The sequence below is a fragment of the Thunnus thynnus genome, chromosome 24 (genome assembly GCF_963924715.1).
Source record: "Thunnus thynnus chromosome 24, fThuThy2.1, whole genome shotgun sequence".
Lineage (NCBI taxonomy): Eukaryota > Metazoa > Chordata > Actinopteri > Scombriformes > Scombridae > Thunnus > Thunnus thynnus.
Window position 1 is genome coordinate 14,848,551 of NC_089540.1, and position 25,300 is coordinate 14,873,850.

The 25,300-nt window shown below is 41.3% G+C and overlaps 1 protein-coding gene across 10 annotated transcripts; it reads left to right on the top strand.

Annotated features, from left to right (window-relative positions):
* The first annotated feature begins 687 nt into the window (after window positions 1-687).
* Window positions 688-24,316, top strand: abi2b (abl-interactor 2b). Of its 10 annotated transcripts, none has more exons than XM_067583723.1 (10): window positions 688-872; window positions 6,114-6,281; window positions 6,442-6,618; window positions 8,326-8,429; window positions 12,544-12,690; window positions 14,339-14,460; window positions 17,705-17,869; window positions 19,584-19,670; window positions 20,575-20,760; window positions 21,516-24,316. In XM_067583723.1, the coding sequence occupies exons 1-10, from the start codon at window positions 756-758 to the stop codon at window positions 21,689-21,691; spliced, it is 1,449 nt and encodes a 482-aa protein (XP_067439824.1). In that variant the 5' UTR covers window positions 688-755; the 3' UTR covers window positions 21,692-24,316. The 10 variants fall into 10 exon arrangements, with proteins under 10 accessions (XP_067439824.1, XP_067439825.1, XP_067439828.1 ...); XM_067583724.1 differs by having other exon boundaries at window positions 19,587-19,670; XM_067583721.1 differs by having other exon boundaries at window positions 690-872; window positions 14,336-14,460.
* The last annotated feature ends 984 nt before the right edge of the window (window positions 24,317-25,300 follow it).

The following is a 25,300-nucleotide window of genomic DNA, read 5'->3' on the forward strand; positions in this document are numbered from 1 at the left end:
TATGACATCATTAGATTATTAATAGTGAAGCATCAGTGTTAGAGCAGCATGTTACTGTTGTAGCTGCTGGAGGTGGAGCTAGTTTCAACTACTTTATATGCAGTTAGCTAGTTTAGTCCAGTGGTTCCCAACCTAGGGGTCAGGGCCCCTTCAAAGGGTCAGCAGATAAACCTGAGGGGTCGTGAGATGATTAATGGGAGAGGAAAGAATAAAAAAAAAACAAAGTTCTGATACACAAATCTGTTTTCAGTTTTTTGGATTTTTCTCTAATCTTTGATTTTTTTGGTGAAATATTGGATCATTTGAATATTTATTGAAATCCATAGAATGTGAGAAGTTTAGAGGGAAAAATCACTATTTGGTGAAGCTGTTAACAACTCATAGACATCTTAAATGTGACCCCGACTACACACTGCTTTTTGTAATTTGTCAAAAGCCAAAAATGTTGGAAACCACTGGTTTCATCTTTAACAATGGGTTGTGTAACGCAGTAGAAAGTACAATATCGCCCTCTGAAATGTAGTGACGTTGAAGTATAACGTAGTATAAATGGAAATACTCTAGTAAAGTACAAGTATTCAAAATTGTACTTTAGTACAGTACTTGAGTAAATGTACTTGGTTACTTTCCAGCAGTGATTATTAATTTGGGAACCCTCTGCTCCACACGTGCTGCCGGGAGAGCCCCTGCAGTACCGCACACGGCCGCGGCGGCGCCGGCGAGCCCGCACACACCGCTCCGCTAAAGATGTGAAAATGGCGGAGCTACAAATGCTTCTGGAAGAGGAGATTCCAGCAGGACGAAGCGCACTGCTGGACAGTTTCACCAATTTGGAAAGAGTCGCCGAGTACTGCGAGAGCAACTATGTCCAGGTAAGCTGCCACCTGTGTGGAAGAAAGGACGTCGGCGGTTATGATTTTCTTTGAAGGGGCGAGCTGTTGCTAGGCTAGTGGTTGCTAACTTCGTGTTAGCTCGCCTCGGCTAAAGCAAAAACAACCCGTTGTCAAGGCATTTTACCTGATAACTAACACATTATATATCGTTTTCTCACTGTGCTTGTGTCAATGTTTTTCTTAAGAGTGCTTATGTGTCGGTATTCCGTCGATATAACAGTGTGTGTGACTTGTACATCCATCGTATATCGCTAGCCAGCTGCTAGGCATCACCAACGGTCTACTGGCACCGTGAAAATCAATTTCCCTGCCCGCTGTGGGGATCAATCACCGCCGCTGCAAGCAGCCAGCTGATCATGCTGATCGGCCGGAGATGTAGGACGCGATATAAAGCCAGATTAATCTCTGATTGAGCTTTGGTTGACAGAGGCTAAGATAAACAGGCGTGACGATATTATCAACAACCATTGATTCATGTTGTCTGGGAGAAACACAGCGACATAATATACTCGAATTATGTCATTTATTCCCAGAAATGCTCAGTTTACAGCCTGAAAAGCTGTGGTTTCTTATCTTCATTCGTGCCTTGTTGTGCAGGTTGGGAAAGGCAGAGTAATGTGTGTGAGAGATGAGTGAAGTGTGTGTGTGTATGAGGGCAATCAATCCCATTCAGAGCTTTTTTATGGCTTGTAATATCCTGCAGGTGTGAACCAGTGGTGGAGGAAGTACTGAGATCCTTTGCTTAAGTACAAATACAGCAATGTAAAAATACTCCATTACAAGTAAAAGTCCTGTATGAAAAATCCTTCTACATTACAAGTATTATCAGCTTGAAGTAGTTAAAGTATTGCAGTAAAAGCAGTGGTTTATATATTATTATATATGACATCATTAGATTGTTAATACTGAAGCATCAGTGTTAGAGCAGCATGTTACTGTTTGAACTACTTCATATACAGTTAGCTAGTTAAGTCCAGTGGTTCCCAAGCTAGGGGTCGGGCCCCTCCAAAGGGTCAGCAGATAAATCTGAGGTGTCGTGAGATGATTAATGGGAGAGGAAAGAAGAAAAAACAAAGTCTGATACACAAATCTGTTTTCAGTTTTTTGGATTTTTTTCTCTAATCTTTGAATTTTTTTGCTGAAATATTGAATCATTTGAACATTTATTGAAATGAAAGCATGTGAGGAGTTTAGAGGGAAAAATCACTATTTGGTGGAGCTGTTAACAACTCATAGACATGTGAAATGTGACCCCGACTACACACTGCTTTATGTAAGACGTCAAAAGCCAAAAAGGTTGGAAACCACTGGTTTCATCTTTAACAATGTGTTTTTTTTAAAGCTTGTTATATTATCCATTGTGTCAAATCTTCATCTGAGTAGTAAAGCTGTTAAATAAATGTAGAGGTGTGATCTCATGTTTTTAGGGGATTTGGTAACCTGAACTCTCTCTCATCCCTGAGTTACAGGCCTGTTATCACGGGGGTTGAAATTTGGGACCACTGTGTTGGCGAGAAGGCTTTTTGACAAGGTGTGATACTGAAATCTGACAGCCTTGATGAACAGAGCTGATCAGGTCTGACAGGTTGCCCCGTGAAGGAGGCGGTGGCGGCGGCGGCGGCCCATAGATGTTGGCAGCTTGCTGTCTGGCAGCCTGCCCCGGTTTCTTCACACCCTGCAAGATTTTCCCAGATGCTGTCAGATGGATATTGCCACTTATAGATCAGTTTGACAGACATTTTCAGCAGGGGGGGGGGTATTTAGTGGTATTCGTCACCTCTCTTCTCCGCCCTTATTCACATCTCCGCCCTGCAACCGGTGCATTATTGTCTCACAGAGAAAAGTAGTATTTCACTTATTCTTACAATAAAGGTTAAGAGCTATTTTGTGATAAAGTGCTGCGGGTTATTTTTAAGGTGTACTCACTTTATGTCCACTTCACCTCCGCTGATCTCCTCTGCTACCACATTTCCTCTCAACGACTACCTGAGACGAGATGCTGGCTCGTTTCATTCAGATGTGGGTTGATAGTGATGGCGAAGTAAGAGAAAATGTGTCTTCTTGCCCACAGTTTCGTTCTTGTGCATTTTTAGCCGCTGTGGGAGTAGGAACTGGTGTCTGAGAGTCTTCTGTGATGGATTTCTCTCTGAAATCATTCATTGCAGAACAATTTCCTGCTATTAAACGCCGCTGACTGAGAATATCATCTGCTCTCAGCTGCCCTGCTGTTAGATACACAGAGCTGAAACTAATGCAGTCTAATAAAACAGCCCGGTGTTTAAATCCTGTGTCAATGAAAGCTGTAATGTTGGTTTTTAAAGAGGCGTTGATTCACCTCTATGGACATTTAAGAGGCAGAAGTTATACTCAGAAGTGTTGGTAATATTTTAAAGGCTGAAACTAGTGATTATTTCAACTAACCATTAACGCAATAATTCTTTTCTTGATTTATTGATTGATTGTTTGGTCTATTTAAGATCAGAAAATAGTCAGAAATGTCAAGGTGACGCCTTCAAATGTCTTATTTTGTCCAACCAACAGTCAATAACCCAAATATAAAAGACAAGCAGCTCATCTTCACATTGGAGAAGCTGCAACCAGAGAATATTTGGTGTTTTTTTTTGTTTTTTTTGATAAATGACCAAATCAAAAAACAATAGATTTTCTAAACAGCTCCTGATTAATTGGTTTCCAATCAATTAGTCTATTAAGGTAACAGTTTCAGCGGTAATTTTCTCCGTGAGGCTGAGCTAACTATCAGAAACTCCTCTCAGTAGAATGCAATAAAATTCAACAGCCTCCAAAATGACCATAAAGTTGAATCAACACGTCTGAAACAACCTTCATAATAACCTTCACGCAGGTATAATTCAGGGCTACGTTAGCTTTAACTAGATTAAGCTAATAAACTGCTAACTGACCAGCTGTCAATGTGAAGGAAGCAACTAAATGACGCTGGAACTGCAAAGAACATCATCACCCGTTAAATGCTGGATTTTCCTTTTTTATTTTCCGCTGCTGACCTGAAGAATACAACGATTTCTTGTAGCTTAAAGGTTATTGTTCCACCCAAACATCCTCTCCAACCTGATATCTTATCAGCGGTCTATTAGCAATAGATCAAAACTGTCTCCTCTCCTCCCTGCAGGTAGCAGCTGCACCTACAACCCCCCTGACTTTTGCTACATAACCTGTTTGTCTTCATACTCCGGCAGCGCTGCAGCCTCCACACTCATTTAAATGATATTTGTGTTTAGACGGAGCCGGATGCTTGACTCAGTCGGACTGGATTTTACTCTGAGATTCATCAGAAATGTATCTGGTATGATCACAAGCGAGCTCTGTTTCACATAGGAGGGAACAGACGTGTTACCACTGAGGATGCTCTGGTGTGAACTGGTTGTAGTTTTATTGTGTTCTAGAAATATTTAAGATCAATTTGATCCAATGATTTGTTTAATATTATCTTACATCTGGCCTAACAGAATTAGGCCATGCAGCTTCAGTGACACATTCTATATACGGTCAATATCTTTGGGACTACAACTGACATACGGCCTATGGATTTTTTTTTTTTCCAATCAATCAATATCCAATCATGACCTACAGGCCTCTGTGACCTCTGAGTGTGTGAACAGTTCATATAGTAATCAGTGTCAGGGCTTACGCTATACGCTATACACAGTGCATTATGGTTTGAAAATAGCTAAAGAACAGCTTGTGTTTGGTCAGATATAAATGATTATTTGAATTATTGATTAACCTGCAAATTGTTTTTTGATGTAAACAGTGAATAATTCCCGTCATAATTTCACTGAACCCAACTGATGTGAAATGTCTCCGTTTTGAACGACATCTCAAAACCCAAAGATAAGAAACTGACTTTCATGTAAAACAAGGAAAAGCAACGAAATCGTCACGTTTAAGAAGCTTCAACCATCAAATATTTGTCTTTTATTGCTTCAAAAATGATTATTAGATGATCAAATTAGTTGCTGATTAATTATCTGTGGATTGATTCAGCACCTCAGCTCTAGTTTGTCATTGAAAAAAGTGCAATTTGAATATTCTGAGTTTATAAACTACTCGCACTATAAATACTTGTTAAAAAATGTAACTTGCACTGAACACTGATCGGTCAACAACATATAGCATATATGCTACACACACACATGTACACTCATGTATCTCAAGGTCACGTAATACGGCAGAAGCTCCAACTGGCCGCCGATCTGGACGCACCATGAGATCGAACTGATTTAATTCCCCCAAAACAAATATCATAACACATATATAATATACACACACACAGACATGTAGTTGATCAGAATATGAAGGTGAATGGCCAGAACAAGTGAACAGTAGATAAATAATAATATCTATAGTTATAATGGTTGTAATAATAATAAAAACATATATTTAGATAAATGAGTGGTCCTCAGTGTGTCGAGGTCCAGACTGGGTATTGTGACCCACATGCAGCGTCAGAGAGGAACACAGTTTCCCAGCAGAAACATTAGTGGATCCATCTGCCCTTTGATGTTCCTGTCGATGTGCCCACGTCGCGCTCACGGCCAAACCAGCTGCCTCCCAAGACTCCTTTCACTCCAGCTGCAGCTCTGTGTCACCTGCAAACTCACTTCCCCTCCCGCCATTTAAAAACGTTAACATCTTTGCACTGACACATTTTGAAGCGGCGTGGTCGTGTCGTGTGTCTCCTCTGCGAGGACGATGTTTACTTTTAGCTTTCCCTAAATCAAAGTCAACACCTCGTGAGTCATGTTTACATTCAGCATCTGATATCTCAATGTCACAGCAAAGTAAGTCGGTGGGTTTTATTGGAATCCGACTCTGGAAACACTTGAGGACAGACGCACGTAGACCGAAGCGGGCTATAGGTTCACACAACTGGATGAAGGCTGATGAGGAACTTGTGTCATGCAGCTGTTTAAATCTGCCATCTGTCTGTCATCAGGCGTGTCGGTGTTGCTGTTTTTTATTTGATTTTTAATCTGTCATGTCACAATAAACAAAAACAAGAACGTTGAGTCTACAGATGCTTAAGTTTGTTATATCTAAATATGTAAGGTTTCTCATCTTTACTCAAGGAAATAATTGATGAGACTACTTCTTATTTTCCTTCTTACTCAGCGTCTGTTGCTCTCGGCTTCATCTGCCTCCCCATAAATGCAAATATCTATCTTATCTTCTCCCCTCTAGTCTCCAGACAAGCAGAGGGCGCTGGAGGAGACCAAGAACTACACCACCCAGTCTCTGGCCAGCGTAGCCTACCTGATAAACACTCTGGCCAACAATGTCCTGCAGATGCTGGACATCCAGGCCTCGCAGCTCCGCCGCATGGAGTCCTCCATCAACCACATCTCACAGGTGGGGACGACTGACACGCAGAGTTACACGAAAAGGACACGAGTGATAGTCTTGCACATCACGTGCGTGCATGTATAATTTAACAGATCTGCAGTGCGGACAAATGGCCGGTTTAAAAAAAAGTGTTTTTTGAATGAAAGGAAAAATGTCTCTTCTTCAGACGGTGGACATCCATAAAGAGAAGGTAGCCAGGCGGGAGATCGGCATCCTCACCACCAACAAGAACACGTCCCGCACACACAAGATCATCGCCCCAGCCAATCCAGAGAGGCCTGTGCGCTACATCCGCAAACCCATCGACTACAGCCTGCTAGACGACATGGGTCACGGAGTCAAGGTAGTGTTTTCTAAACCCGCTCATTTAAAAATACAGTGTTAGCTTCACCTCTTCACAAAATGATTCACTCTTAAATACTCTCTTGAGATTCTCCCTGTGACAAGTTGTTTGTGTCAAGGGTTCACGTGAACGTTCTGGTCACGTCTGAAGGAAACGGGGATGTGTTTCTGTTGTGGGATTCATGTGGGCTTTTCTCTGCAGAAAATCCACCAGCAAGGACTTTTATAGGTCAAACAATCACGATTAGGTTTCAAGTAATGTAAGAAAAAAATCAATGACTCAGGCTTTTCACCAGCGTTGGAAACTGATGTCACCCAGGACATAAATTCTGCTGAATATAACCCCTGATGTTGTAAATCTGTCACCTGCTACTGGTAACGGCTTCCTGTCCAATGACTGTTTTTTATTTAATAAAACGGTGAAAGGTGGCTGAATTAGGAAAACTAGTTTCCTACTGACTTTCCAAACAAAGACGAGCTTGTTTTCCAGCAAATCAAAGCTGCTCCTTCAACCTTGCAAAGGTCTCAAAGAAAGATTCCTCAGATCCAAACACTGAGTCATTGTTTCCTGAGTCTCACCAGCTTGGCTTTATGTACCACATGCATGAATAATTGTTGTTTTTCTCTCCTTCATCACACACTAATCCTCTGATTTCTTCTGTTTCTCTCTTTCTGCTTGCCTTATTTTAACTTAATAATCAACCATAGTGGTTGCAAAGGTTTAAGGTAAGACTTTTACAAGTAGGAGCCCCAAAGGAGGGAGTTGCTTTGTTTTGAATTGCTGTGAATAGTTTTTTTTTTTTTTAATCCTTTTTCTGTATTTAGGAGTTTGTTGTTAAAGGAATAGTTCAACATTTTGGGAAATATGCTTATTCACTTTCTGGTCAAGAGGTAAATGAGAAGATGAGTCATTTCTGTCTGTTCAATATAAAGCTGGAGCCAGGAAGCACAGGTTAGCTTAGCTTAGCATAAGGACTGGAAACACACCTGGCTCTACCAACACCTCTAAAGCTCACTGACTAATAGGTGATTAGTTTTATTATAAATTAGTCTGCTGCTTTATTTTCTCAATCATTTTGTCTGTAAAATGTCAGAAAATGTTGACAAATGTCTGTTATAATTTCCCAGATATGTCTTGTTTTATTTGATTGACACTCAAAATCCAAAGATATTCAGTTTACAATCATGTATAACATAGAAAAATACATAAAATCAGCACATTTGAGATGCTGGAAGCAGTAAATATTTGGCATTTTTGCATTAAAAATGACTAAAACGATTATTCGATCATCAAAATAGTTGCAGATTATTTTTCTGTTGCTGGACTAATTGGTTAATTGACTAATTGTTGCAGCTTTAATTAACATGTTATGTTTTGTTTGTTAAATCTGTACAAAAACCAAAGTGAAAAACTGTTTTTCTTTTTTTATTTTAGTCTTTTTATTCAGTTGTGTGTTGCGTTTGAACTGATGTTTGTGCTTCGTTAAGCATCTCCTTCATCCAGCTTCATATTGATCAGACAGATGAATGAAAGTGATGTTAATCTTTATCTAACTTTAGGCAAGAAAGTGAATCAGCGTAGCTCCCAAAATGTCAAACTGATCCTTTTTAAAGACAAGTTTTACTGTTGTGAAAGTTTTTATTTATATGTTTTTAACTCTCCAGTCCCAGAATAAACTGATTTCCTCACCTTCGTCCTTCCTCACAGGCCAGCGCTCAGAACATGAAGGCCGGAGGAGGCGCCCTCCCTCGCACCAACCCCCCCACACAGAAGCCCCCCAGCCCGCCCATGACAGGGAAGGGGACCCTCGGGTATGTAACCTGTGCCGGCGCGTCGACGCTCGCTCAGACGAGCATCGGGACGCGGAGTCGTGTCCGTCAGAGTCTTGAGTGTAGCTGTGGCTTTAGGAAACGAGCCCTTCAGATGGGCCTGATTGCTCCCAGTTTCATCATCACCCTTTTACCTCCTTGTTTAATTAGTGTCCTCGGGGTGCTTTAAAATACATCTCAGTGCCAGCTCCCATCACAGCCGTACCCTTTGTCTCTGGTTTTCATCTGCGCTGGTGAGACACGGTTGGTCGTCTCCCTGTTTGTAAAGAAGCCTCATTTGTTCCGTTCTTCCTTTCTTTACATATAAAGGAGAGATTTTTACATCATCTGCATGCTGAAATTTGGCTTCGTGACAGTTTCTTGCACACAAACATACCATATATATCTGCTAAAGCACAGGTTCAGACTTTTCTCCTCAAGTGTTTTGGCTTATTCAGCAACTGATCCACCAAGCAGCACTTTACAACTTATGCACATAACAGTAAAGCCCATTATTGTCTATATATGCAACTTACAACAAACATTTGTTGGGAGAAACATATGTTACATTTTCAACATGCATGGAGAAGAGCTGGTGGACTGGGTACAGTTTCCAAATTTTCAGGTATTGTGCCAAAACAAAACATGATTTTCAGTACTTTTTAAATAAATATAGACATGTTTTTTCTGCAAAACCCCTTTTTTCATTAAAGTTCTCAAATGTTAAATAAAATAACAGGCGGCCAAACAAGAACTTAACCTAAAAAACTAGTTAAAATTTAATCTAAACCAGGAACTATCTGATAATTAAAGTATCTGACCTTTGATACCAGCTTTTGTCTCTTGACAGTTTTCAATATTCTGCACCATTAACACATTTGAGCAGCTAAAATGTAACTTCAGTGGTCACACATGACTAATGTCAGTGACTGTTCATTTTTTTTTCTTTTATAGGACACAAAGTTCAGTTACAGCACCTCTAAACACTTGAGTTAAAATGAACTGCTGGTGTTTGGCGGTGAATTCCTTGGATTGTTGAAATGAAAGAACCTGATTATTAAAGCAGGTTTTAGTCCAACATGTTGAAATCACCTTTACCTACATGGCCGGTCTCCAACCCACCTGACTTGCATGTCTTTGGACTGTGGGAGGAAACCAACACAAATATGCTGACAACATGCAAAGTCCACACAGAAAGTACCAGAAACCCAAACACAGCCTCCGTCCTGCCACAAGCTAACGTCACAACGACGACTGAAGTAATGAGCGCTCGAAACTAGAATCTGTCAAATTTCAGCAAGCAGTTTGATAAAATGATAAAGGCGTGTAATTGAGTCTTGGAAGCTCCTTATGTTGAGACAGATGGTGCAGGTGGGGAGCTCTCAGATCTGCCAGTCTTCAACCTTTTTATTGGTATTTATCTCATGCCAGGGCACAGGAGGAGCATTATCACAAAGGTCACAGTCGCTAATTCATCTGTCGTTGGTGGCAGTGCTAATCAGGATGGGACGTTTACCAGCAGCTGTCAGTCAGATGATGTTGGCTTTCTGCCTTCAACTGTTAATCTGAGTGGATGTTTTTAGGTTATTTGCTGTTGTTGGTTCAGATTTTGTTCTTAAAGCTGTGAAATCTCAGTGAAATCATTCCTAACACGCCTGTTCAATCAATCCATCAAATTTTCTCGTGTAATTAAAACGATTATTTTCATTCATTCTTTAAAATATCTAAAAATTGTGGGTAAAAAATGTCCATCAATGTTTCCCAAAACCCAAAATGCACATTTGAGAAGCTGGAATCAGAGAAATTTGGCATTTTGTCTCAAAACAATTAATCCATTATTTAAATAGTTGGCGGTTAATTTTCTGTCAATGGTCTAATCGATGAATTGATTCTGATAATGTGCTCGCTGGTGATCATGGATCTAACATTTGTGCTTTTACCACCACAAGAAGTCAAAACGTCTGCAGTGAAAACAGGTTTATTAGAGCCACATGATTGTTTTATTTACTGATATTTGCTCATCACACATGTATCGATGTAGATGTTGACTGATAAGAAACAAGAAATATATTATTGTTGGGTTATTAAGCTTTAAATATAGATATCTGTCCAAAAAATCTAGTTTTGGTTGGACTCTAATTAGAATATCATCTCGCTGAGCGGCCAAACTAGATAGAAGAGACAAACTAGCAGCGTCTGGTGATTATTTCTGATCGTACGTCTCTCTGCGTCAGTGATTCAGTGGGTTTTCTGCAACAGATCCTAACAGTTGTTCTTAAAGATGAAGCTTCTTGTCGTTGCTGTTTCCTGTTGTGTTTGTCTGACCGTTGAAGGTGTCTTTTACCCCCACAGGGACTCGTACACGTTGTGTTCTCGTCACTCTCGGGGACCTTCCTGAGCGTCAAGTGCTGTTTGTGTTTTTTTTTTGTGTGTGTGTGTGTATATGTGTGAAAAGTGTTGTGTGTGTGTGTGTTTACGCCCCCCCCCTTCCCCTCCCACTCCCATGACCTTCAGAATTGTCTCTCTCTTGAGTTTGTGAGTGATTGTGTGTCTCCGTCCCTTCAAGACGCATGCCGATCAACCATAGCTCCAACCCTCCATGATGCACCTTCTGCCGCAGCCTGTGGCTACGGGCGGACATCTTATTCCTTATTTTAATTTCTCTTCTGTTATTCAACTTCTTTTTTTTTTTTTGTTTTTTTTTCTAGATTTACTTTCACTTGTGTGTTTGTGACCCAGCCCGCCCACTCCTGGCTGCCCCATATTATTCATAGCAACGTTTTGCCATAGCAACAGTGCTCAGAGATGGGTCACCCCGCTGTGTCAGCTGGGAAATTTACATGCCAGACAGAACATCTTTTCAAGCCCAGATCAATAAATCTCAGGGTTATGTTTTCTTTCCCCCTATTTTATTTTTTTTAAAATAAACTGAGGATATCGTCAGGACAACGCTGCTGTCGGGTTAAAAACCTCGAGCTCAAGGACGGATGGGAATTAAATTTAAACTCTGATGCCCTTTTTTCATAACGTTCACTTGAATAATCTTATTATAGTGTAGTTCTTGTTGTAATTTTTGATAGTATGCAAAATATATCCATGTATCTTTTCCAGAAAAGTGTTTCTACATCTCAAAGGACTTGTGACACAGTTATATGCTCAGTTTAAATCTTATTGCTAAATGAATTCTGTAATTCAGGAATTGAACCTGCAGTTTAAAACTGCTTTATTAACATGTATGAAGATCTAAGTAACTGTAATTATCATGCAACAGTTATTTACCATTATCAATTAATCTGTTGGATTGTTTTCTTGTTTAATCTATTAACTGTTTGGTCCATAAAATGTCAGAAAATAGAGGAAAAAAAATCAAAAGTTTCCTAAAGCTTAAAGTCTAAAACACAATGTTATTATACTAGAAGACTGAGATTCACATTTTAGAAGCTGGAACTGGTGAATAACTTTAAAAAAATAAGTTATCACAATCGTTTTGGATACATTTTCTGTCAATCAGTGACTTCATTTAACAGAGTAAACATGAGGAGATGATTTAGAGCTGCTGAATAGAAACCAGGAAGTCACCTGATATGAATTAACTTTACATACGCTCTCTGCAGTCTCACTAAATTTGCATAAAATTTGCTTTGCAGTTGTATTTCAGAATAGTAAATAACGAGAATAGATATATAGATTATTGACATATTAACTGAAGGTCACTAACTATTATTATTATTATTATTATTATTATTATTATTATTATTATTATTATTATTATTCTTTAGAGGTGAGTGACTTACATTTGTCTCTTTTGGCATATCAGACGTTTCCCTCCGTCTCACCAGAGCAGCCTGTATGAACAGGAAGTGGGGTTTTTTACGCGACAGCAGCGTCATCGTGGCGTCCCGACTCCGCTCCGCTGTCTGCCCGACAACACCTGAGGATTCACCCCAGCCCACCCCCGATGTTCCACCACCTGTCATACCCCATTTTTTAAGTTTGCACTTGTTTGTTTCTTGCTCTCCTCCTCTTCCTCCTCTTCCCCCCCACCCCTCCCCTACACTTCTCTGTGGATGCCCCCACCCCTCCCCTCCCCCCTCCCTTCCTCCTGACCCTCTCGCAGGCGCCACTCCCCCTATAGGACGCTTGAGCCGGTGCGTCCACCCGTTGTCCCTAACGACTACGTCTCGAGCCCGACGCGCAACATGGCGCCCCCCCAGCAGAGCCCTGCACGCACTGCATCTGTTAATCAGAGGAACCGCACGTACAGGTACCCCCTCCCCCCTTCCCAGCATGCCTCTCTACACTTCAGAAACACGCCCCCTTTTTTCCCCTCTACCCCCCCCTCCCCCTTCTTCTTCTCCTCTCTTACACTTAAACAGCGAGCCAGCTTCTAAACATGCCTTCTTCTTCTTCTTCTTCTCTGAAATGACTCCTCGTGGAATCACGTTTACTCCCTTTTTATTTTTCCACCTAAACTCACAACTTAGACCAACATTAACCTTTTTTGCACAGCTTCCAGGGAATTCCCAGTTTATTTGGAAAAGCCCTCACCTGTAATCCTCTCCTCGCCGCACAGATAAGGACAAAGAAACGAGGCCGAGGTAGAGACGGAGGGCTGGATTTAGCATGGCTAGACGCAGGTTCCTATGGTAATAGTCATTAAATAGGCAGCGTCGCCCCCACAGTCCTGTCAACCCGATGTCAGCTCATCTCCCGAGATGAGACTCTTTCATCCAGAGCATGGAAAGATATTCATAGATTCCCCTGTCTGCCCAGAGAGAGAAGTTCAAAACATGGGGGGGGGGGGGGGGGGGTTCGGGGAGGAAAAACAACATGGAAAGTTTCGTCATTGCGCCCCATCTGTTCCACTTATGTGCAGCAGTGGCACCAGTTTAAAAAAAAAAAAAAATGGCCAAATGTTTTTAATATTTTTTGATAACGTTCCCTGACTCCGCTCTCAGCACAAAGTCTTTTTCTGCACCGCTCCATCCACAGCTCCTTCTTTTTTTTTTTTTTTTTCTTCATCTCTCAGCCATGCGCTCTCTCTCCTCTGTCTTACAGAAAGTCTGCCCCATGTGTCGTCACGCTTCCTGCTTCTTCTTCTTTTTCTTTTTCTTTTTTTTTACAGCGTGTATCATATCTTTGTCTTTTGTCTCCTGTCGCTGCTGCGTCACCTGTGTCACGTGTCTTTCGGTTAAAGCTTCCAGCTGCTTTTCTTTATCACTGTGACATGGTCATTTCAAAGGCATAAACAGCTCACGCAAACACATCAATGCTCTTGAGGGTGCTACATTATTAATCTTCAGTTATTAGGATCGTCAGCTTACCTGGACTGTGTTGCTCCGGACTGGTTTATACATCCAGGATAAGAAGAAGTCATTCAGATAGAGTGTAAAATCACACTTTACTGCTTTAAGATAAATAGTTTTTACTACTTTAGCTTGTTTCCACCACAGAAACATTTCCAGGAGCCTGAGAAGCTCACCTGTGTTACGACCGGAGGAACCACAGTTTAGCTTCATTCACACAAAAAAAGAATCAATATTTGTTTGGAGGGTCAGACTTTTCTCGTTGTTTATTGGCCGTAAAAACAAAGTTATGATGTTTGCCTTCCAACTTGTATTTAAAAAAATTTGTGAAAATTGTTTCTAAAGCCGCCGTCATTTTAAATAATATGTTATCTGACTAATTTTCTTCATGGTTCTTCGGATGTGGTGGAAACGAACCATTTTCAAATGAGTAAGGCCACAGTCTAGTCATGGAAGGGCACCACTACTACCACTACTACTACTACTAGTACTACTACTACTAGTACTCTGAGTGCGCTGCGGTGTGACAGAGGGCGAGTGTGTGTTTTTTTTTTTTTGTGTGTGTGTTTTGTGCTCTGACGTGTTTTGCCGCCCTACCACCAGCAGTGGGAGCAGCGGAGGCAGCCACCCCAGCAGCAGTCGCAGCAGCAGCCGAGAGAACAGCGGCAGCGGCAGCGTGGGCGTGCCCATCGCCGTGCCCACCCCGGCCCCGCCCACCGCCTTCCCAGGTAAACGTCCGCTTCCCGTCTCCCTCTCAAAAGTCAGACGGCTGCAGGATCTCAGTCGTGCCTGAAACTAACTAACTTGAACTAATCTTTGTTGAGTATCCAGGATTTTTACATAAGAGATGAAAGGAATAGTTTCTGAGTCAGTTATGTAGGAACCCTGGATCCACCTTTCCTCCCTTCTCACTCTTATCTTGTCTTGACCTCCCTCACCCGTCTTCTCTCTTCCTCCTTTATCTTTTCTTTAACCTCTTACATCCTCAAACCCCCCCCCCCCCCTCCCCTCCCCTCCCCTCCTCGCCTCCGACACCTCAGGTTCCATCTCTGCCCCAGCCAACCCGACTAAACCTCCCCCCAACACCGCCACTTCTGCCACCACCCCCGGTGCCCCCTCTGCCCTAGACGGCCCCCCACAGGCCCCTAACCCCCCCGTAGAGATCCCGCCTGTACCCCCACCCCCTCCCCAGCTCCCCGCCTCTGCGGCCCCCACTGGCACAGGCCCCGCTCCTTACGGCAACCCCGCACAAGGTGAGTGTAACCCGGTGGGGAAAAGCTCACCCAGTCCTCTGCACACCCTCCATCCCGCCTCCCCCCCCCACCCTCCACCCCACCCAGACATGCATCCTCCTGCTTGCTAGACCCAGATGTGTTCATCCACCAGCATGTCATCACCCACCGTATGTTGTCTGACAGCTCGCTGCTCTTATTGACTACACCTGCTCATGAAATGTCACCGTTTCTCTGAGACGGGTTTTCTGAAATAGCAGCTGCATCTAAAGGAAGATTTGCTTCAAATCAGAGGAAATATTGAGTCTTAAGTGCAGAATATCAAGTCAGATCTATGATACTTTATTTTATTTATTTAAAAAGTGTTAAATTGGGCTCATTTTCAGTAGTTCTTGATTGATGAATGTGATATTTCCCAAGCAGACAAAGAAATGTTCTGTCATCAATCACACTGTTATTGGTTTTAACACACTATGGGGTTTTTTTTGTTGTTGTTGAGAAGTTGAGTTATATAAAGATTATTTAAGTCAGAAGTCAGGTTTCAGGTAATTATGTTTGTTTGTCTGCAGAGCCAAACCATCAATGAACTGATCTATCTACAAGTATTGTGTGTCTGATAAATCTTATTCCTCCGTGTCGTAGACTATTAAAAACATGTCAACGAGCCACATTACTGCGCTGGGCGACATGTTCCTTGTCTCCTGAAGAATGTTGTCACTGTAGTTTGTTTAGAAACGGCTCCAAAGACTCATAACAGCGTCACATTTTCACTGTCTGGAAAGTATTTGCGTGTAAAGAAGAGGCCGTCGTGCACACGCAGGGTCTGTCGACACCGCTCTACTAGCATGTTGCGCTACGTATCATAAAGTCTTGACTTCGTACTAAACTTGTTTGAGTATTTTACAGTCAGAGTCTGATTAATACAAGCGTGAAACATGCATGCACGAAGGCCTCTTCCTGACACGCAAATACTTTCCAGAGATTGAAAGTATGATGCTGTTATGAGTCTTTGGAGCCCTTTCTAAACAAACTCCAGTAATCACAGTCTTCAGGGTGAAGGAACATGTCACCCAGTGCAGCAGTGTGGCTCAATGACATGTTTTTAATAGTTTTTGGACAACAGAGGAATAAGATATCAGGCTTTAGATACACACACAATACTCGTTAGTAGATAAATTGTTGTCTTGGCTCTGCACAGGAGACAATAAGAAATATATAGAAAACTGTCAGCCTCTTCCTTGAAGTCATTTAAACTCTACTTGGAGCAGTTTAAACCTGTTAGACCTTTAGATCAGGTCGTCTGGATATGCAGGTTCCCAGTTCACTCTGATAAACACCAAGAACTGACTCTGAGACGACGTGTTCAGTGCATTTTATATTTAAAGTGAATCAGTTTCATGTTCCTGATCCTAACTGTGGAGGAGGTAGACTGAGCTTCCTATTCAGACACCGTCCACCTCTCAAGAGCTGCACACACACACTGTCAAAAAAAAAAAAGATGCAGCTTTGAGTGCAGCAAACGAAGGCAAACAAGAGCTTGATGTGTAGAAACCTCATCTATATTTAATAAGGAAGCCTTCTGGCAAAATCCAAAGCAACCAATTCTTCTTCTCTGCAAACATTTGAGTGCAGAAATTCATCTTGAAACGTCATTCAGAACATTTATAAAAAAAAAAAAAAAAAAAAGTGTCTGGAACATCACATGTCTGGATAAGAAACAGCCACAAGTCTGGCCAGTGTGCAGCTCTTCTGCCACCCACCTCAGACTTTCCATTATCCCGCCGTCGCCGTTGCTGCCGCTGCTACTTCTGGATCCTCCGCTCCTCATCCTTCACAGCATCTCATCAGCTGCCTGTGTCTGTGTTGTCGGTGATGATGATGATGATGATGATGCATATGATGCATGAGCCGTGTGGTGAAGCGCTCGCAGAGTGAATTCTTCATTCGTGTGTGTTTTTTATTCTGTGGCTGCTGGATATTTAAACCATCAGTTAATGTGCGCCGCTGCTGATAATTAAGACTATTAGCTGAATGCTAATATTGATGAATTATGGAAATAGAAACCATAATTCTGACATGTCAGCTGTTAAAGTGAGAGCAGATGATGAATTTAAGAATCTATAAAGTCAATAAAAAGTTAGTTTTTCCTTGTTGAACTCATACAGACATTAACTAATCTTTTACAACATTTAGATGATATTTATTATCACTATCTGCAAGGAATTATCAGTATTTTGTTTTGGTTGCAAGTTCATTTAAGGTGAATTAACCCTTTAGGTGATTAAAAGGGAATAAAACTTAATGTGTGAAGCACCTTTCATGCAAATTCAAAGTTTACAGCACAGAAATAAACAGTACAAACAACAGAATAGATAAAATAAACAAAATGAAATTGATAAAAGGCAATAAAACATTTAAAAGAGAGAAAAAAGTGATTAAAAAAAATACATAATGGTTATAAAACATTTAAATTAAGCACAAGGCTAAAAAAAAGATGTTTAAATATAAAGATATTAACACTTTAAGTGTTTTCATGCTGTTCAAATGTAAAGTTAAGGGGTATTATTACAGTTTATAGGTGTAATTACATGTGGAGGCAAATGACAGAAAGCTTCCTGGAGGCTAAATAAACGTGACATTAGTGTTTAAAGACGCCAGAGGGGAGAGAAATGAAACCCTTCCTCCTCTCCGCCCCTCGTTAACTCGCTCTCTGCTGCCCCCCGGTGGTTCCTCCTCTCAGGTGCTCCTCAGTTCTACAGCATGAACCGCCCGGCGCAGCAGCCCCAAAGCCAGCAGGTCGGAGGCTCCCTGCCGTACCGCCGACCCTCGTCTGTCACCGGACAGCCCAACATGCCACACAACCAGAGCCAGCTCAACGGCGGACCCCACTTCGCCCAGAACCAAGGTACAGCCGGGATTATCACTGTGTTTTCACTTTTCTGTCCGTCAGTCTTTGGGTTTCATGAAGTGGAATTAAAAGGTTTAAAGGCTCAGTGGTCATGAAGCAGAGTTACTTCATGATAAGTGACTCAGATTAAGTGATTAAAAGAATGTGTTATTGACTTCACCTTGATGTTATAGTCAAATAAAACAAGTCAAACCAATCACTGACCTGTCTGATGTTATAGAGGTCAAGGGTCAACACCTAGAATAACTTACATAAAGACAAAAAAAAAGCCACTTCCTTGCATGTGTTGCCTGAACCTCCATAACAACACAGCAACAAACATGATGCTTGTTAAGACCAGAACTATTGATTCCTGAACAAACCTCCCATAAAGAGTCTGCAGAACACCAGCATCCCACTGAGACTGGTGGGGGTTAACCAGTTCATTTCAAGCTTTACATCATCCTCGATTTATTCTCTGCCCAGTTTAAATGAACACTTTCCTTTTTTTTTTTTCCAAGTTTCTCGATTCAAAGGGGGGTCCATCTTCTCTCCAGGCCTTTAGATTTCAGAGGCCGCCTCTCTGCTGTTGTGTATCCGCATCTTTTATTTAAAGATGTCTGGCTGGTTTTGTGCTCTTGTCGTTTCTCATCAGCCTAACTGCCTTCACTAGACTTCCTCCGTCTTCACTGCTGCGTGCTGTTTGTCCTCCATTCAGCTCTCCAGCTGTGTGTTTATACCGTCACTCCTTTTACCTTTTATATTTAGTTTATTTCTGTTAGATTTACAGCATATATATGTGTATTTAAATACCATGTCTGCTCTCATTAATGCTCTTAACAGCTGTTTACATGGCAGAGTGATTTAGGGCTCTAACTAACTAAGTGGACATATTTAAATAGTTTTTGTCCCACAAACAGCCCAAATATTCAGTTTACTGTCATAAAAGACTAAAAAACAACAGCAAATATTCACATTTAAAACTTGAACCAATTAATTTGTAGCATTTTAATAGGATTTTTAAATTACTTAAACAATTACTTGATTATCAGAAGTGTTTACCGATTAACTTGCTGTTCCATTTTTAATTTTCTCGTTTTATATCTTTGTAAATTAAATATTTTGGGTTTTTTTGGCTGTTAGTTGGACAAAAGACATTTAAGACTGTGATGGCTGTTTTCTGTTACATTCTGACATTTTATAGACAAAACAACTAATCGATTAATCCAAAAATAGTCAATAGATCCACTGAAGGTTGACAATTACTAGTTGCAGCCCAGATTTAAAATATTAAGTTTGATTTCAGAGAAGAAACTATGAATCTGTGCAGGTAGGATAAAACATACTGTAGGAAAGTTTTTCCTGTATTTTTATTACTTAATTGTATTGTTATGATTATTTTATTGTGTGATATTATTTTTGAACCAAATCCATCAGTAGGATGAGTCTCAGAATAATTAATATGTCCATTTATTTGGGACTAACGGGGGAAACTAATCATTCCTGAGGTTTGTGCTTTGCTACCATCATTGTCTACAGACTGTAACTGTTTTATTCTCTTCTTCTTCTTCTTCTTCTTCTTGCTCTTTAACTCCTCTTGTTTATTTTAACCTCACTGTCTCATGTCTTTGCTGTTCTTGTGTCTGTCCCTCTCTGACCCCCCCCCCCCCCCCCCCCCCCTCTGGCCCCGCCCTCCCTCGTCTCCGTGTATATTGACACTGTTTGGTGATAGCAGGTCCGCTCGCGCCCCCTCCCCCCTCCATGCAGATCACCCCTCAGCTGCCTCTGATGGGCTTTGTGGCCCGAGTTCAGGAGACTAGTAAGTGGTTTTTAGCTCCTCACTCGCTCCCTCTGCATGACTCGCCGTTCGTCTGAGTACACTCCCCCCCCCCCCAACAGTTAGTGTCAGCGATGAGCCTTATCGGATCGATCAACCTCCAACATCAGCTGTCAGCGATCTGTTATTGATTCTCCCTTTTCTGTACATTTATCTTGAGACCTGGGAGAGCTCCCAGATTTCCTGCTCAACATGTCAACCAACGTCAAGTTTAAAACATTAATAGTGTTTTTTTTTTAAAGCAGGAGAACATTGTGTCTACACTTCATATTGTGTTACGACTTAATTGGCTTTTGTGGATTAATTAATGGCTCAAAACACAAAGAAACTCCTTTTACAAAACTGTAAATTCAAACAGCTTTCAGTCTTTTGCAATGACATCTTAAAATGTGTTGATTTTTAGTGGGAGATAATTAAAGGTCCCTTTTTGGCAGCAAATGTTGGTGGTTGAACGACTGTTAAAAGCACAATATGTGTAAAAAGAAGAAGAGTAACGACTGATATGAATAATGAAGCATGTTTGTGTGTTCGCTCATCAGCATGTTCATGTTTGCGTGTAATTTGTTTGTGTCTGTGCTCACTCTGATCTCTCCGGAGAACGATCACCATCAAGTTCCCTTCTCACGTTTCTCTAAATGCACGTTGAATCAGTGCACCAGGATGTGCTCACAGCTCAGTATCAGTGCTATGTTGTGGTTTTACTGGTTATGTTTGTCTATAATGGAAAACACAGTCCTAAGCATCTAAATGCATGGAGTCTTCCTCTCTGTAATGCATGGGAACGCCGGTCCGTCATTTTAAAGCAGATTTCTTCGACGCTTCTTTTCTTCGCCTCTCTGATCATCTTTTTCTTTTTCTTCCCACCTGCCCCGAAAACTACTTCCAGTCTCAGACGTGCCGCCTCCGCCTCCGCCTGCAGATGAGCCGGTGTTTGAGGAACCCACACCTCCTCCTCCGCCGCCGGAGGACTACGAGGACGATGAAGACGAGGAGGAGTCGGCGGTGGTGGAGTACAGCGACCCCTACGCGGAGGAGGACCCGCCCTGGGCCCCACGCAGCTACCTGGAGAAAGGTTTGTGTGTTTGAGGAAGTTTCACACAGAAGAAATCCACCTTAAAATACTGAAAGACATCAGAGCTTTTTAAAGGAAGATCATGTGATTTTTATAAGTAGGAGAACATGTCGACCAGAATACAGACAGATTGTGAGTGAAATCTTACCTTTTCTCAATTTGGATAAACTCGTGTTTGCTGTCCTTCACTTACAGATAAAATTCTTTCTAAAACACAGGAAGTGAAAGTGGACAACACTGCATCAAATTAGCAAACTTTTCAGGCAAAATTACAGATTTGCGACCTCCAAAAATACCCAAAATCAAACTTAGATCACCCAAAATGTGTTGTTTGTTTCCATTTAACCTGTGATTTCACTCCTTTCTTACTTTATTTGTACTTGAAGTGAATGAGGAGGAAACATTATCACATGTATTATTTATTTTATCCTGACTGCATCTACTGCACACATACACCAACTCATTAAAGAACAATACCTTCTAAACAGAATAGTTTGACAAATTTGCTTTGTTGCCATGAGTTAGATGAGAGGACTGTAGGCAGAGTCATGCTAGCTTGATGCTAAGCTAACTGGCTGCTGGCTGTAGCTCCATATTTACTGTACAGACATGAGAGTGATTTCAATCTTCTCTCAGCAAAGTCGCAGCAAGTATTTCCCAAAATATAAAAAAAATGCAATTAGAGAAGTCTAGTTAATGAGGTCAGACATGAGGTAAATATTTATCAGCTTGTTTTGAACATTCCTCTCCTGCAGTGGTGGCCATCTACGACTACGCTCGAGACAAAGAAGACGAGCTTTCGTTCCAGGAGGGCGCCATCATCTACGTGATCAAGAAGAACGACGACGGCTGGTATGAGGGCGTGATGAACGGGACCACGGGCCTCTTCCCCGGCAACTACGTCGAGTCCATCATGCACTACGCCGACTGAACAATCCCCCCCCCCCCCCTCTTCCCTCCCCCATCCCTCCCCCCCCTCATGAGCGGACCGGGAAGAGGAGCGGGATCGTTTGACGGGGAAGGGGGAAGGGGGAGGGAGGGAGGGGAGCCAAGGGTTTAAAGGTCAAAGACTTTGATCAGACAGAGCATGATCACCTCCGGGCGAAGAGAGAGAAGGGGGGGAGGGAGGGAGGGGGGGAGGAAGCAGTTTTGAAGTTGCAACATGACAAACTGACGCCCAGTCATTCTCTCGACATAGTCGCCGTTGTAAAACAACCACTACTCTAGATATATCGCTCCCTGTAATATTTTCTTTCTTTATTCGACTGAGACGACTGGACGGTGATGGATTTATTGTATTTTGAGAGTTTTGCGTTACATAATGAGGTCACTACATTGATTTTTGCTTCATTTTTTTTTTCTTTGTTTTGTTTTACCAATTTGCCCTTATTTTAAACAATATTTATTTGGATTCTGTAGTGGGATACATGTGTGCAGATAGACGGGGGGGGGGGGGGGGGGCTGCTCAGAAGGATTTAGTTTGGGATTTCCATATTGCAGCTCCGGAGGGAGGACGGGCTGGAGGAGAATGCCTTCATGTGTAGATTTTCTCCTGAACACTCCAGAGACATTTTTAGAGAAAATTACTCCTCTCTGTATATTTAAAGTATAATGCAACAACAATATCCTCAGCGGGAGAAAAAAAGAAAAACCCAGTAGTTTCCATACAATACTTGACAAAATTAATGGTTAGGTACCTCAGCTGGGAGCGTGCCAAAGCAGATGTTCACTGAGAAAAGCACATCAAATGTCTTCATGTGACACACAAAAGGTAGATTAATGTGTCAAAAACAAGACATGTGAAAGCAAACAGAGTGCTTTACACTAAGATTATTGCTCTTTTTTTTAAATTAATTTGAGCATCAGAAACGTTTTGTGAGGTTTTAACTTGAAGAGGCGAGTTGAGTCACTACATGCTTCATTTTGCTGGCCAGTGTGCTTTTCTTTTCTTTTTCTTTTTTTTACGGGTGAAGGAATCGTCATCCAGCCCTCAAATAATAAGAGAGGAGAGAGAGAGAGAGAGATCCTCAGTTGCACAATGACCTGGATGTTGAAGTCTTACTCTGCAGCTTCTGTCATGAATAATAGAAGTATATTAGCTGGACTGGCGAGGCTGGTCTTCTGGGCTACTCATTTGCAGTGTTCATACGCATTCAAGACGAAGAATTTACCTTTTTTCTCTTTTTTTTTTTTAACTTTGTTTTTGGCGTTTTTACCAAGGGGTCCAGAATGGAGTTTTGCTTGCAGAGCGGCAGACTGCATGTTTCGACGAGGATTAAAACAAATCATTTCTGCTCTACTGATGATTAATGTCTTAATATTTTTAGATATGATGTGGTTCTTGGTTTGGTTTTTGATATTCACCCACGACGACGACGACACATTTAGGTCATTTCTAAGACGCTTGTGCCATATTGAAGTGTGTGTTGCTGTTCAGAGGTTCTCACTTCATTTGCAATAAATTGGCCAGAGTGGGGATGGGCAGTCGTTGAACTAATCTTTTTCTTTTTTTTTTTCTGTTTTCCCGAGTTGTTTTGAATCAAAAGCACATACATTTGTAGTAAAAAAAAAAAAAGGTGTAGAAGAAGAAATATTATAAATGTGAGATGTATTATGTCCTCCAAACAGGACTTACTGAATATGAGAAGAAGCCAGCTGTCGTGTTGAAATGGTTTTAACCGTCGCAAGCCCCCCATACTTCTAAACGCCGTCAGTTTAGGAGTCGTTCGTCCTCCGTACTGTTTCCAATAACGCTTGGCTGTTGGGTGTTTGCGAGGGCTCAGTGCTTGTACTTATGTCAGAATCTTTATTTTCTATTAAAAAAAAAAAGAAAAAAAAAGAAATAATAACAAGTGGGCCTGTATGTGAGTCTTGCATGCCATTGTTCTTATCTGTACTGGTGTCCCAAAAACCTTCGTGGCGAGATCACCCATTCTAAAAACACAAGCAGCCCTGCAGCTCTGACCAGGTACCACCAGCCTCATCCAAAGAGACTGTACAACTTTACTTTGAGCCCACGTCCGAGGAGTCGCTCTCTGACCTGTGGGGGAGGGAGGAAGGGAGTAAGGTTGGGGGGGCGAGGTGGAGTTGCCTCCTCTTCACCTCCCCTCCCATCATTACATCAGTAGTGGAAAAAATAAATCGTGTGTGTGTGTGTGTGTGTGTGTGTGTGTGTGTGTGTGTGTGTGTGTGTGTGCGCGTGTGTGTGTACGCTGCTAGTGAATCCTGCGGACAAAGAAACCTCCAACAGGCGGGAGACGGATGATGATAAATGTAACACTCGAGATGAATTGCAAAGCTTGACTCTTGTTTCATGACACTCCTATGAAGACACTAAAAAAAAAAAAAAAATTAAAATTAAAAAAAAAAAAAAAAAAAAATCCCAAATAAGGCCGTTGGTCTGCAGGATTCACAGCTCCCTGGAGTCACAGACGTCCCTCGGGATGTCAGGTTTAACAGTCCATAATGCCATTGTGTTGCACAGTTAAAGTTGAATTGCAGAAGTATCATATTTGTAAAATCATGAGAACAAAGACAATAAAATTATTAAGATTTATTGCTGTAGTAATGTCATGGTTCTTGCTTCATGTATTCAAGCTATGAATAAGTTATGAGACGGCAGGAAGTTTGATTTTGGGGAACTTCAGTCCGGTAGAGAAGAAGAAGTTCACGTAGCTGATCGTTTGAAGCTAAATGATGCTCCTCTGAGACCTCTGAAGCTGTTAAAGTTACACCACATTTCTGTATTCACATTTTACACTTGAGACTTGAGCTGTGGTGGAAGTATAGTAACAAAAAGAGGAACTTTGGCATTAAAAAGACTTTAACGTTGAAATATATCTACTTGATTTGACTCATTTGGACGCTGAAGCTTCATATTAGCCTCAGAAGGAGGACTGTGGATTTTGTCCTCCATCACTTCCATTGTAAGTGCATTATGAAGGGATCTTCTAATGGTCAGTATGAACAGGAGGAATAATTACAGCAAAAAAAACATGTTTACATGTTAATTTGGGCTCCTGACTGTTGTTTTAAAATGAAATGTGAACTGGTCTTTTAAGCTTCATCTATCCAAAATGGAACTTTATCTGTCAAGTTCTCAATTACAACAAGATTGTTTTGATTATCTTTAATGTTCAATTTGAATTCAGAAAACATCCAACTACATTTGACATACAGAATAGATTTAAGCATTGGTTAACTTTTTTATTTAATCCCACATCTTAGTTGGAGGGGACTTTAATGTAACTTTGAACCCCTGATGAATAGATGGCCACCTGCACATGATAATGGCAGAAATATACATACTTGTTATGTAGAGATAAGACTGAATAGACTTATGGAGAGTTAAATCCTCAGATGTGGTAAAGTTCACTTGGAATAACAAAGAAAACACAAGGTGATCTCGCTCAGACTTCTGGTTGGTTTCCAAAACTTTTAAAGAGCAAGATGTTTCAGTAAAGCTTCTTCCCTTAAGAGATCATAAAGCTATCTACATGAATATTAAGTTAGTGGTTGTACAGCAAATTATTGGAAATTG

Excerpts from the sequence above, each read along its gene's own strand:
- abi2b (XM_067583721.1), top strand. The coding sequence starts at position 756 with ATGGCGGAGCTACAAATGCTTCTGGAAGAGGAGATTCCAGCAGGACGA. Across the intron at positions 6,619-8,325 it reads ACATGGGTCACGGAGTCAAG|GCCAGCGCTCAGAACATGAA; the intron begins GTAGTGTTTTCT and ends CCTTCCTCACAG. Across the intron at positions 14,461-17,704 it reads CCCGCCCACCGCCTTCCCAG|GTGCTCCTCAGTTCTACAGC; the intron begins GTAAACGTCCGC and ends TCCTCCTCTCAG.